The sequence below is a fragment of the Mixophyes fleayi genome, chromosome 9 (assembly GCF_038048845.1).
Source record: "Mixophyes fleayi isolate aMixFle1 chromosome 9, aMixFle1.hap1, whole genome shotgun sequence".
Classification (NCBI taxonomy): Eukaryota; Metazoa; Chordata; class Amphibia; order Anura; family Limnodynastidae; genus Mixophyes; species Mixophyes fleayi.
This window is the reverse complement of record NC_134410.1, coordinates 66,323,595-66,336,535: the sequence shown is the minus strand read 5'-3', so window position 1 is coordinate 66,336,535 and position 12,941 is coordinate 66,323,595. Positions and strand designations below refer to the sequence as shown.

Below are 12,941 nucleotides of genomic sequence, written 5' to 3'. Positions count from 1 at the left end.
AACGCAAGGACACCGTAGTAAATCCTTTGTGATGGCAGGAAAGGTTTATTCATTGCTAAGTGACTAAGGTGACTCGAGACACGGCCAGCTGTTCAGATCGCAGTATCTGAGGCAGGCTGGGCGTTCGTGACATCACCTATGTTATACTCAGGAAGCTATCCCCACGGTAAACACTGAACTATTAGTGTAAAGGTCATAGCTGAATTTAAGGATTCACTAAAAGCTGCTGTGAAACATGAAAAGAACAATACCAGAAAATGTAGCTGACAGTCACTGAACTTTATTTACTGTGCATCAGGAAACACTGTATGCAATATGCATAATTTATGATATATTTGGTGAAGTTAACATAATAAATTATCAAAAACAGGATGTACTTCAAAACTCCCACCTCTCTTGGTTGTCTCAGCAACATGTCTTTACATCTCTGAATTCTAGTTGAAGCAGTTTCAAAATCTTTCTGAGCCATAGCCTGGGAAAAAAGGACAGAGTAAATAAAGAACTGCATGGTGGCTTAGTGGCTAGCACTTCTGCCTCCCATCATAGGGGTCATGAGTTTGATTACTGCCCATGACCTTATCTGTATGGAGCTGGTATGTTCTCCCTGGATTTGTGTGGGTTTCCTCTGGGCGCTCCATTTTCACTCCCACAATCCAAAACATACTAGTAGGTTAATTGGCTGCTAGTGTGTGTGTGTGTTAGGGAATATAGACGGTAAGGTCTATTAGGGCAGGGACTGATGTGAGTGTGTTCTCTGTACAGTGCTGTGGAATTAGTGGCGCTATATAAATAAATAAATTATGATAAAAACAGTCTTCTTAAACTAATTTTTGCTGGCTAACATTTTATTTCTGTTACAGATATACTTTAATCTATCTAAAATAGCTATTTACAAAGTATGCTTTTTTGAAAGTATACTGTTAACAGTCATAGTAAAAATGTGTTTTGTGCCAGAGTCAAGAAAAGTCAAGAAAATATTACCAGCTTTGATGCTATTAGTGTCATGTCCACTTCACTTACAGCTTCAGCCTGAAATGTCAGCACTTTAAAAAGATCCTTTTCCACACAGATTTTGTACATGTTCATATCTGTCTGCTGAGTGTTTCTCTGAGTCATCATGGAGTACAGTTTCTCCAGACTCTAGTAGATACATGGGGGACAGACATAACATTCTGAGTCACAGTCCAGTCTCGAAACTAAACCATTAACATCTAGTGAAATCTCACTTACATCCAATGCAATTTCAAGAAATTCATTGGCAAGTTCAGGCTTGCCAACATTTATCCAGCCTTTTCCAGTCTTCATAGCCATCTAGAGTGGAAAGTAAAGCTGACTCTTATTAATTTTAATCTCAATTTACTTTTAAATATTATACTATAATAGTGCTCCTTTGTTTTTTATTTAATCAGAAACTTGATACAACCATGTGAAATGGAAGTTCTTCAGTCTACAAATGCATTCAGGTGAGTCACATTACAAATAAATTTACCCCTGGAAGAGGCATTAGACTTGACAATGAAATGCACATTTTAATTGTGAAAAAGACCCTTTTTTTTTTTCCACCAGGATTCCCCAATATCTACTGAAAAGCTGTTATCACAATGACAATGCATATATACCCCTGAGCTGTAAATTTAGAAACTTGCATTTCTTGTTTATACCTTCTGCTACAAATTAGCTGTATTTGTATGTAATACTTCTCTATTAAAAGCTGGCTTTGGCACAAACCATGATTGCTTCAAAGTCACTGAATGAAAACTGCAGAACAATTAATCACCAAATATCCTTGTAACATAACGTGATTGATAACTTATTCAACTAGACTGTCACTAGTATTTTATAAATGTTAAATTCTGCAAATGCAGACAGGGAAAGTTGGGTGCTTTGGTATAGTTCTTTGTTAGGCGTAATTTAGATATCCAAGTGTGCCTAGTTTTGCACTGAAGAGGAAAAACAGTATTTTTGGAGAAAAAGAAGACAATTCTAAAGTAACAAAGAGGGTGGCCTTAAAGCAATTGTTAAGACATTCATTTGACAATTTTAATGTTCCCGGTATGCACATTTTTAGCTTCTTCCACCAAAAGAATGCACAGAAGGAGTATTTTCAAAAACAGTAAAGTGTATATGTGTCTTGATATGTAGTCAACTTTGTCTATTTTGTATATGAATCATAAAGTATAATTCCCCTTTTAAAATTGGGAGAACAGACTTACCAAAATATTTCTTTGTACGGTTTCCTCAGATGGTTTAGGACCTTCACACCAGTAACAAAGCCTGCAGGATATATGCCGCACTAAAATACAAATAGCCATTTTATCTACTTTCAGAGATGATCAACTATAATTTTGCATTAAAAAGATATAGCAAAGTAAAACACTATCACAGGCCTGGTCAACCTGTGGCTCTCCAGGTGTTGTGAAACTACAAGCCCCAGCAGCTTTGCTAGTAGATAGCCACTTGATCGCTGGCAGGGCATCCTGGGATTTGTAGTTTCACAATAGCTGTAGAGCCACAGGTTGGACAGGCCTGCACTATCATATAAAAACTACTGATAACATATGAGCAGTGTACAATAGTGGCCAAAAGTTTTGAAAATAACACAAGTATTGGTTTACACAAAGTTTGCTGCTTCAGTGTTTTTAGACCTTTTTGTCAGATGTAGCTATGGTCTATTGAAGTAAAATTACAAGCATTTCATAAGTGTCAGGGGCTTTTATTGACAATTACATTAAGTTTATGCAAAGAGTCAATATTTGCAGTGTTCACCCTTCTGGGCCACATGCTGACTGATGGCCGCCCATTCTTGCCTAATCAATGCTTGGAATTTGTCAGAATTTGTGGGGGGGGGGGTTTGTCCGCCCGCCTCTTGAGGATTGACCACAAAGTCTCAATGGGATTAAGGTATGAGGAGTTTCCTGGCCATGGACCCAAAATTTTGATGTTTTGATAACCGAGTCTCTTAGTTATAACTTTTGCCTTATGCCAAGGTGCTCCATCATGCTGGAAAAGGCATTGTTCGTCACCAAACTGTTCTTGGATGGTTGGGAGAAGTTGCTGTTGGTACCATTCCTTATTCATGGATGTCTTCTTAGACAAAATTGTGAGTGGGCCCACTCTTTTGGCTGGGAAGCAACTCTACACATGAATGGTCTCAGAATGCTTTACTGCTGGCATGACACAGAACTGATGGTAGCGCTCACCTTTCCTTCTCCGCACAAGTGTTTTTCCAGATGCTCCAAACAATCTGAAAGGGGACTCATCAGAGAAAATGACTTTATCCCAGTCCTCAGCAGTCCAATCCCCGTACCTTTTGCAGAATATAAGTCTGTCCCTGATGGTATTCCTGGAGAGAAGTGGCTTCTTTAGTGGCCTTCTTCACAAAAGGCCATTATCCAAAAGTCTTCGCCTCACTGTGCATGCAGATGCACTCACACGTGCTGCTGCCATTCCTGAACACAGCTCTGCACTGGTGGTGCCCCAATTCCACAGCTGAATCAACTTTAGGAGATGGTCCTGGCATTTGCTGGACGTTCTTGGGCGCTCTAAAGCCTTCTTGACAACTATTGAACCTCTCTCCTTGAAATTCTAGATGTTCTGATAAATGGTTGATTTAGGTGCAATCTTACTAGCAGCAATATCCTTGCCTGTGATGCCCTTTTTGTACAAAGCAATAATAACTGCACGTGTTTCCTTGCAGTTAACGATGGTTAACTGAGGAAGAACAATGATTTCAAGCACCACCCTCCTTTTAAAAATTCTAGTCTGCTATTCTAACTCAATCAGCATGACAGAGTAATCTCCAGCCTTGTTCTCGTCAACACTCTTACCTGTGTTAACCAGAGAATCACTAACCTGATGTCAGTTGGTCCTTTTGTGGCAGGGCTGAAATGCAGTGGAAATGTTGTTTTTAGGATAAAGTTCATTGTCATGGCAAAGAGGGACTGAAATTAATTGCAATTCATCTGATCACTCTTCATGACATTCTGAAGTATATGCAAAACTGCTATCATAAAAACTGAGGCAGCAGACTTTGTGAAAAATAATATTTGTGTCATTCTCAAAACTTTTGGCCATGACTGTATATATAGAATTTCAACTTAGTCACTGGGATGATGATATTTTATGTGCTACCGCCTCTTGCTGCATCACATTAACAGTGCAGATAACACTGACAGTGACTACCATGACAAAAAATTTACGAAAGTGACTTGCCCGACAGTTATTAAACAGACAGACATAATAAAAAAAAGAACTTACCGACAGTGTTCTGAGAAATCATGAACAGCAGTAATGACGGCCGGGGGTTTTGACATCATTAAAAATGGCGTCAAGGTATCAGCACTTTTAAAGCGGCCGGTTGTCATCTACTACATCTAATTCATCTAAGGTAAGTGTTAGGATTAGGGTTAGGGTTACAATTAGGGTTACAATTAGAAATGGTCACTGACCCCCATGTTTTGGTTTTGGATTCGGTTTTGGATCTGGATTACCGTCGTGTTTTGGTTTTGCAAAACCGCCCTTGCGTGTTTTGGTTTTGGTTTTGTTTGGTTTTGTTTTGCAATTTGTTAAAAAAATTACATTTATTGGTGCTAAAATAACATAATTTAGGTATTATTTTGTAGCTACATTATTATTAACCTCAGTAACACTAATTTCTAGTCATTTTTTATTCAATTTTGAACACCTCCTATGTCACAATATGATTTTCATACACTTGAAAAAACAAAATTGCTGCAGTTCTAGCCAGTGATAACAAAAAGGCCATTGTCATGCCTGGGCATAAGACCAAAAATCCAACTCTTAAGTGTGGAATTATTTTTACACAAATCCTGGCAAGAGTTGTCTATCCATTTGTAGCGTTTTTAAAGCCACACTCAGTAGAGGTAGGGACCTTAACCATCTGGGATCCTCATCCATGTTTCGTCATTTTTCAACGAGTTCTTGGAAAACTGTTGGGAAAATCAGAAACAAGCATTCCAGCATAATCTACCTCCCCTCTCTCATCACCATCCCAGCACCTGCAATCTTCCCCCCCAACACCTTCATAATCAATATCCCCTGAACCAACAATTGGCAGTTAAACAATCCTCTGCAAGAGGAAGCAAGAATGAAACCTGTCACCCAGTCGCAAAGTGGATCACAGACGCCCTGGGTACTATGCTAGTGTTAGATCTGCGTCCAATGTCCACTATTAATACAGTTGGTTTAAGACATTTAATTGAGGTGTTCTGTCCCTGTTAGCAAATGTCATCACTATACCATTTTACTAGAAAAGCTAATTCTCTCCTGTACCGGAAAGGTCCTAAAAATTTAATTATTGGGCGACAAAATGGCTTCTACCCACTGTACACTTAACCACAGATATGTGTACAAGCGAAACTGGGCAAACTAAAGATTATATGACTGTGAAAGCCCACTGGGTTGGTCATTCGCCTTCCCCAGCATGGACAGCAGCGTCAAGTACCCAGGTACGTCACATTTTTGAGAAGTAGGCTACTCTGTGTATCAGCGGCTTCAGTAAGAGGCATACAGCTGACAAACTGTTCCAAAAACTAAGGGATTTCATTGAAAGATGGCTATTCCTGCTTGGACTCTCCTGAGGATATGTCATTTCTGATTACGACCCCAATATTGGTCAAGCATTACAGCGGGGTTGAATTCCATCACATTTCTTGTTTTGCACACACTATCAACTTGGTGTTACAGAACATTTTAAAAATGACATGCAGGAGATGCTGTTTGTGTCCAGAAACATTTAGGGTGAATTTCTGGTTTCTGCAACAGCATGTAGGAGAATGCAGCAGCTGCAAGAAGACTAGCATTTGAGGAGAATATACTTTAGTCCAGCGAAGTAATTACCTGTGAAGAAAGTGCAGACACGGTTAGCTTGAGTCAAGTGATTGCCTTAATAATACATTTTGAAAAGGTGCTACAGAAAATTATATTGTGCAATAAAACAAAGTAAATGTGCTAACTATATTTTAATTGTAGATTAAATACTTAATTTTCTTTGCAAGGATCCCAGACTTATCAACATCTTGTTGGGACGTCTTCTCCTTCAGTTTCTCTGGCAACTGCTTGTTGTAAAAGAAATTGCTTTCCCAAGACACCCAGTGGTGATGCAGAGGAGTCCTCTCAACATTTTGATATTTGCTGTGCTGTAAAAGAATTGCCCAAAAATCGTGACAGCTCTGCCCTAAAATCAACTAGTCATTCCCTTTGGAAGGCCATTATCAGCAATTACATCATACTACACAGACTTATATGATGGTGGGATGAATTAGTATTGTTTGAGGAAGATTATCACTAAACCCTGCCACCTCTCCTGTTTCGCAGTGAGCTATGGTACAACAAAATGTAACTGCAGATTTAGACCAAGACTGTCAGCCCTATTATTTCTATTTCAGCAATTACAATTAGCAATGGAGCAATGGAGCTCTTCTCTTTGGGTGTTACCTATATAAAGCAGCATAATTTGCCTGCAAATTCTACAGACAAGCCTGCTTGTCTTCCTCTTCATCAATGACTCTTAGCAATTGAGCACTCGTCTTTGGGTGTATATTACACCCAAGCATTATTAGTGAAAATCAGGAAAAATACAGTTTAATCCCTGATAGGCCCTCCACCATCCTTTGCATATTAATAGTAGGATTGGTTGGAGTTATGGTCAAGGTCACACATTTTTTTTGACAAATCCTTCAAACCAGCCCAGATGTCAAACTGTTGTGGTCTGCCATCTGCGTCATCCCTGCTTGTGTTTGGAAAGTGCATATTGGTGCCAGAACCTCACGTGCCAGAACTGCTCCCACTGGTGCCACACTGCTGCAGGACTTACACAATCAACCGCATCCTCATCGTCGGATACCCAAATCTCCCCCACATTCTCTTCTAAAGACAAAGTGTCATCCTCACTTGGTGTATCACTGGCTACACTCGGGCTGTTCAGGCACACATCAGCAGAACTGCTGAAAGGGCCCTTCTTTATGGGTACACTAACAGAATGCTCACGATTAGACATCCCACTGTTGGATGGACTCTCCACAGGGATTGGTGTCATTTCTGATTCAGAGCAAACATTATCCTCTAATGCCTTACTGTTATCTTGCAGCTCGGCTTTGACGCGTAACAGTAGTTGTGCACCACTTGTAGTCTCTGTAACATTTTTGGATCTGCCACTAATAGCCAAAGGTGAAGGCCTCATTCTCTCATTGCCAATGCGTGTGTAGAATGGCATGTTGGCAATTTTTTTTTTATCGGCACTTAACTTTTGCTCAGTAACACTTCTTTTTCGCTTCAACACAGTAAATTTTTTGGGGGTTTTGGTTTTTTGGACTGATTTCGAAACACTGTGTAGTTTGACATCGCCTTGCCCAGATGACGTACTGGGAACACTAACATCAGGACTGGTGACAGAAGCTGGTTGCTCATTCTGATCATATGTGGACTGCTTTGAATCCATTCTGAGCGCAAAGCACTTGTAGTGGTAAAAATTATTTGGTAGATACTGCTGACAGATATGACTTTTGACAGCCAGAAATATTTATGAACAATTATGGGGGACACCCCAAAAGCACTGGGGAGTGCCAAATATTACAAAAATAAAATAAACCTCTATCCTCCTCTCTTCTCTAGCGATTTTTGTTACAGCAATTGGAATAAGAATATTGTATTCTCTGTCCCTGCTCTAATCAGCCTGTGACTACACCCTGCTCTCTCCCTCTGTCAAATGGCGATGGATTGCTGTGGAAGCAGGTATTTATAATCTTGAAGTATCGCGGGAACCGAGACACAAGATCCGATGACATCACAATGACGTTCGGCCTCGATTTGGATTCGGAGCGGGCGGGAGAGTACCGAGCTACTCAGCTCGGTACTCGGATACCCAAAGTTCGGGTAGGGTCGGTTCTCGGGGAACCGGACCCGCCCATCTCTAGTTACAATTAGGGTTGGGGTTAGGGTTAGGGTTAGGCAGCAGGCATTGCTTCTTTAAAAATATTAATATAGCTATCGACATTTTAAATTATGTCAAACTGTGCCGTCATTACTGCTGTTCATGATTTCTCAGAACACTGTCGAGTAGTTATTTTGTCATTATGAAGGTCATTCTGCATTTATTAACTGTCGGGCAAGTCACTTTCGTAAATATTTTGTCGTGGTAGTCACTGTCGGTGTTATCAGCACAGTTAAGGCATACCCTATCCTGCTGCATTAGTCTTTTGGTACAAAGAATACAATACTTTGATGAGAAAAGGATGGGCTACTCTGTACATATATAACATTTAAATAAAGAGGTTTCCATAAGAAGACTCCCCAATTTTGGATTATTGGCCTGCTTAAAGACAAAGGGCCTGATTCATTAAGGATCTTAAATGAAGAGGATTCTTATTTCAGTCTCCTGGACAAAACCATGCTACATTGCAAGGGGTGCAAATGAGTGTTCTGTTTGCACATAAGTTAAATACTGACTGTTTTTTCATGTAGCACACACATATCAACTTTAAATTTCAGTGTACAAATAAGCTATCAAGTATTTGTGTGCTACATGAAAAAACAGGACGTTAAGAACGTTAAAAACGTTGAACTATGGGGTTCAAGAAAAATCTGTGATGTTATATTGATATGGACACGGAGTGTGTTCCAGGGACACATTTTGGCACCTGCGAGGAAATGTATTCCCCCTCTTAATATGTAAACAGGAATCTGCGGGTAGATTTAAAATACTACTGAAATTGTAAGAAGTCATGCTGTAGATGACCGTCACATAGATTTATATTCTGAATTTTAGAATTGCCCGGCATATGTTTAACTGTGAAACAGAAAATTTGGACACTAGCACTTTTCCAGGTAGGACAACGGGAGTGTAGGGAGAAGGCCCTTCCTGTTACATAAAAATCATTAAATATACAGCAATCCCGCTTACTACTATTAATACATTCTTGAAAACCCAAGAACTAAAGATAAAGTATTAAACAAAAATGTATTTTGCATTATAATTAATAGAAATCAAATTATTTCGTTCCCGAGGTCCAGAAATCTATATCGACATTTAAGTAATAAGTCATAATAAAATTAAAACTAAGTAGTAGTTGACTACATTTATTAACTACAGAATTGTACTGTACATATATATATATTTTTTTTCCTTCTCTCTGTTAGAGCTAGTGGGTGTGGTTTAATTGCATAGTTGATACAGCTGGTTAGTGCAAGCTCTATTTAACAGGAGGTAGCAAGCGATTTCATTGAGCTTGTGATTTCACTGCTTTTTTGATTTCAAGTGCTGTTTTTGTTTAAAGTGTGGAGTTGGTTCCAGTAAGGAGTTGAATCCAGGAAGGGGTTTAATCTGGTAAGTGGCTAGGAAAGGCTAGTACTAAAGTTCACTGTAGGCTATAAGAAGTTAGGTTAGCCATAATAAGATGAGTAGTAGCAGGCTTGATGATCTCACTCAATGCATATCTTGTCATATGTATGCACACTTGGAGCAAGTGTTCCAAGGTTTATACCTCTGTGAGAAATGTGAGCAATTGGTCTCTTTGGAAGCCCAGGTAACTGATCTAAAGCAGACCATTGCAACATTGAGAGACATTGCCAACCTGGAGCAGAGTTTACAGCTCACCGTTGATGCGTTATCTGAGCAGGGTGGAGCAGAGACAGAGGAGGATGCACAGGTAGGCAGCTGGGTAACAGTTACTAGGGGTAGCAGAGGGAGGAAGAGGCAGGCCAGTTCTGAGCTAGGCAATTCCCAGCAGAGTTGCCAGATTGGATGAAGATACTGTGGAAGGCAGTTCAGAATTGGTAGAGTTGGATGACACTGCTTCCTCTAGCAACCAGGGGAATGGTCTCTCCAGCACAGAGGGGACCAAAGTTACTCAGGGACCCAGGCAGATTGTGGTGGTAGGGGATTTAATTATTAGGAAGGTAGATAGGGCAATCTGTTACCGGGACCGTGCATGCCAAACAGTGTGTTGTCTCCCGGGTGCTCGGGCTCGGCATATTGCGGATCGGGTGGACAGATTGTTGGGAGGGGCTGGGAATGACCCAGCGGTTTTGGTGCATGTTGGCACCAATGACCGAGTTAGAGGAAGAAGGGGTGTCCTAAAGAATGATTTCAGGGACATAGGTCGCAAACTTAAGGCAAGGACATCCAAGGTAGTATTTTCGGAAATACTACCTGTGCCACGCGCTAGTCCAGGGAGGCAGCAGGAGATTAGGGAGGTTAATGCGTGGCTAAAAGATTGGTGTAAGAAGGAGGGTTTTGGATTCTTAGAGCACTGGGCTGATTTCTCGGTCAGTTGCCATCTTTATTGTCGTGATGGATTGCACCTGAATGAGGAGGGGTCTGCAGTGCTAGGGGAGAGGATGGTTAGAAGGTTGGAGGAGATTTTAAACTAGGCTCTGGGGGGGAGGGGCAAGCAAGTATTTATGGGATAGACATTGAGAGTAGTAAGGAGAAATTTAACAAGAGTAAAGGGGGTGGAGGGGGGGGGGGGGAAAGGGAAGCATAGCCGATAAGGAGCGGCCCTTTTTAAAGCAAAAAGAAATACCTAAGGGAGGCAATAGATTTAAGTGTATGCTTGCAAATGCAAGAAGCCTGACAGGTAAAATGGGGGAGTTAGAACTAGTAGCAATGAATGAGCAGTATGATATTATAGGTATTACTGAGACCTGGTGGGATGATACACATGACTGGGCAGTCAACTTGGAAGGCTATTCTCTCTTCAGGAGGGATAGGGTAAATAAAAGGGGAGGAGGAGTATGTCTTTATATTAAGCCAGAATTAAAACCAAGTATTCAGGAAGTTATATACGAGAATATTGGTGATAATATAGAGGCATTGTGGGTGGAAATATCCAGCGGAGGAAAAAGTTCAGAGAAGTTTCTGATAGGGATATGCTATAAACCGCCAGATATTAGTACGATTGAGGAAGCCCAACTTCTACAGCAAATTGAAAAGGCTACACAACTAGGTCAAATTTTAATTATGGGGGATTGTAATTATCCGGACATTGATTGGAGTACTGAGACCTGCGGTACAGCTAGGGGAAATAGGTTTCTGAGCACGCTAAAAGACCATTACATGTCCCAATTAGTTGAGGAACCAACTAGGAACCGGACTATACTGGACCTAGTAATAACAAACAATGTAGACGTAATATCAAATATTCAAGTAAAGAAGCACTTGGGAAACAGTGATCATAATATGGTCTCATTTGAAATTAGTTTCCAGAAACAACAGTATAAGGGATCAACTAGGACTTTAAACTTTAAAAAGGCAAATTTTAATATGCTAAAGGAGTCTATAAAGAGCATAGACTGGGACAAAGCCTTTGAAGAAAAAAATACGGAAGAAATGTGGGCTGTCTTTAAAATGTTGTTGGAAACATACACGTATAAGTTTATTCCTATGGGAAATAAATGTAAAAGAATTAAGTCTAAACCAATGTGGCTAAATAAAAAGGTAAGGGAAGAAATGCAAAGGAAGAAGCGTGCATTTAAATTGTTTAAGTCTGAAGGGTCAGAGGAGTCCTTCCATAGGTACAAGGAATGTAATAAAACATGCAAAAAGGAAATTAGATTGGCTAAATTAGAAAATGAAAGGCACGTTGCAAAAGAAAGTAAGACAAACCCCAAAAAGTTTTTTAAGTATATAAATGGCAAAAGGATTAAAAAAGATAATATAGGACCCCTAAGAAGTGAGATGGGTGAATTGATAAATGATACTAAGGAAAAAGCAGAGATATTAAACACGTTCTTTTCTTCAGTATTTACCAGAGAGGAACAAATGGCAGGAGTAATACATAAAAATGGAAATAAAACCATGCCATTAATTAATACTTGGTTGTCAGAGGAAGAAGTCCAAAGGCGACTGAAGAATATTAAGATAAATAAAGCTCCAGGTCCAGATGGCATACACCCAAGGGTCCTTATGGAGTTAAACTCGGAAATAGCTAGACCGCTATTCTTAATTTTCAGAGATTCAATCTCATCAGGCTCAGTACCAAGGGATTGGTGAAAAGCAGATGTGGTGCTGTTGTTTAAAAAGGGGACGAGATCACAACCAGAGAATTATAGACCTGTAAGCCTGACATCAATAGTGGGGAAACTACTGGAAGGTATTTTAAGGGACAGTATTCAGGATTACTTGGTACGCAATAAAATTATTAGTGGGAATCAACATGGATTTGTGAGGGATAGGTCATGTCAAACTAATCTATATAGTTTCTACGAGGAAGTTAGTGGGAACTTAGACCAGGGCAGGACAGTAGATGTGGTCTACTTAGATTTTGCAAAGGCCTTTGATACAGTGCCACACAAGAGGTTGGTTTACAAAATTTTTACTTGGATCGAAAACTGGTTAGAGAATAGGGAACAGAGAGTTGTGATAAATGGAACATTTTCTAATTGGTCAAAGGTCTTAAGTGGAGTACCTCAAGATTCCGTGCTGGGACCACTCCTTTTTAATATATTTATTAATGCTCTTGGTGATGGTTTAGAGAGTAAAGTTTCTATTTTTGCAGATGACACTAAACTCTGTAAGGTAATAAAATCAGAGCAAGATGTAGCTTCTCTACAGAGGGACTTAAATAAACTGGAGGATTGGGCGGCTAAATGGAATATGTGGTTTAACACAGATAAATGTAAGGTTATGCATTCAGGGATCAAAAACAAGAACGCAATCTATAAATTAAATGGAATTAATTTGGGAGAATCTATAATGGAAAAGGATTTGGGAGTGCTCGTAGACAGTAGACTTAGCAATAGTGCTCAATGTCAAGCAGCAGCTGCAAGGGCAAACAAAGTATTGGCATGCATAAAAAGGGGCATAGATGCAAGGGAAGACAGTGTAATTTTGCCACTGTATAAATCGTTGGTAAGACCTCATCTTGAATATGCAGTACAGTTCTGGGCACCACTCTATAAAAAAGATAATTTGGAACTAGAAA

General features: G+C 39.8%; 1 protein-coding gene across 1 annotated transcript in view; it reads right to left on the bottom strand.

The window, feature by feature from the left end:
• The window catches only part of TEX11 (testis expressed 11), a 391,710-nt gene that overhangs the window by 335,699 nt on the left and 43,070 nt on the right, over window positions 1-12,941 (bottom strand). The window contains exons 5-8 of the mRNA XM_075184491.1: window positions 2,214-2,293; window positions 1,231-1,311; window positions 1,021-1,140; window positions 392-472 (exon numbers count right to left, since the gene is read on the bottom strand). Of these exons, the coding sequence (XP_075040592.1) occupies window positions 392-472; window positions 1,021-1,140; window positions 1,231-1,311; window positions 2,214-2,293 (362 nt within the window). The remainder of the gene's footprint in view (window positions 1-391; window positions 473-1,020; window positions 1,141-1,230; window positions 1,312-2,213; window positions 2,294-12,941) is intronic.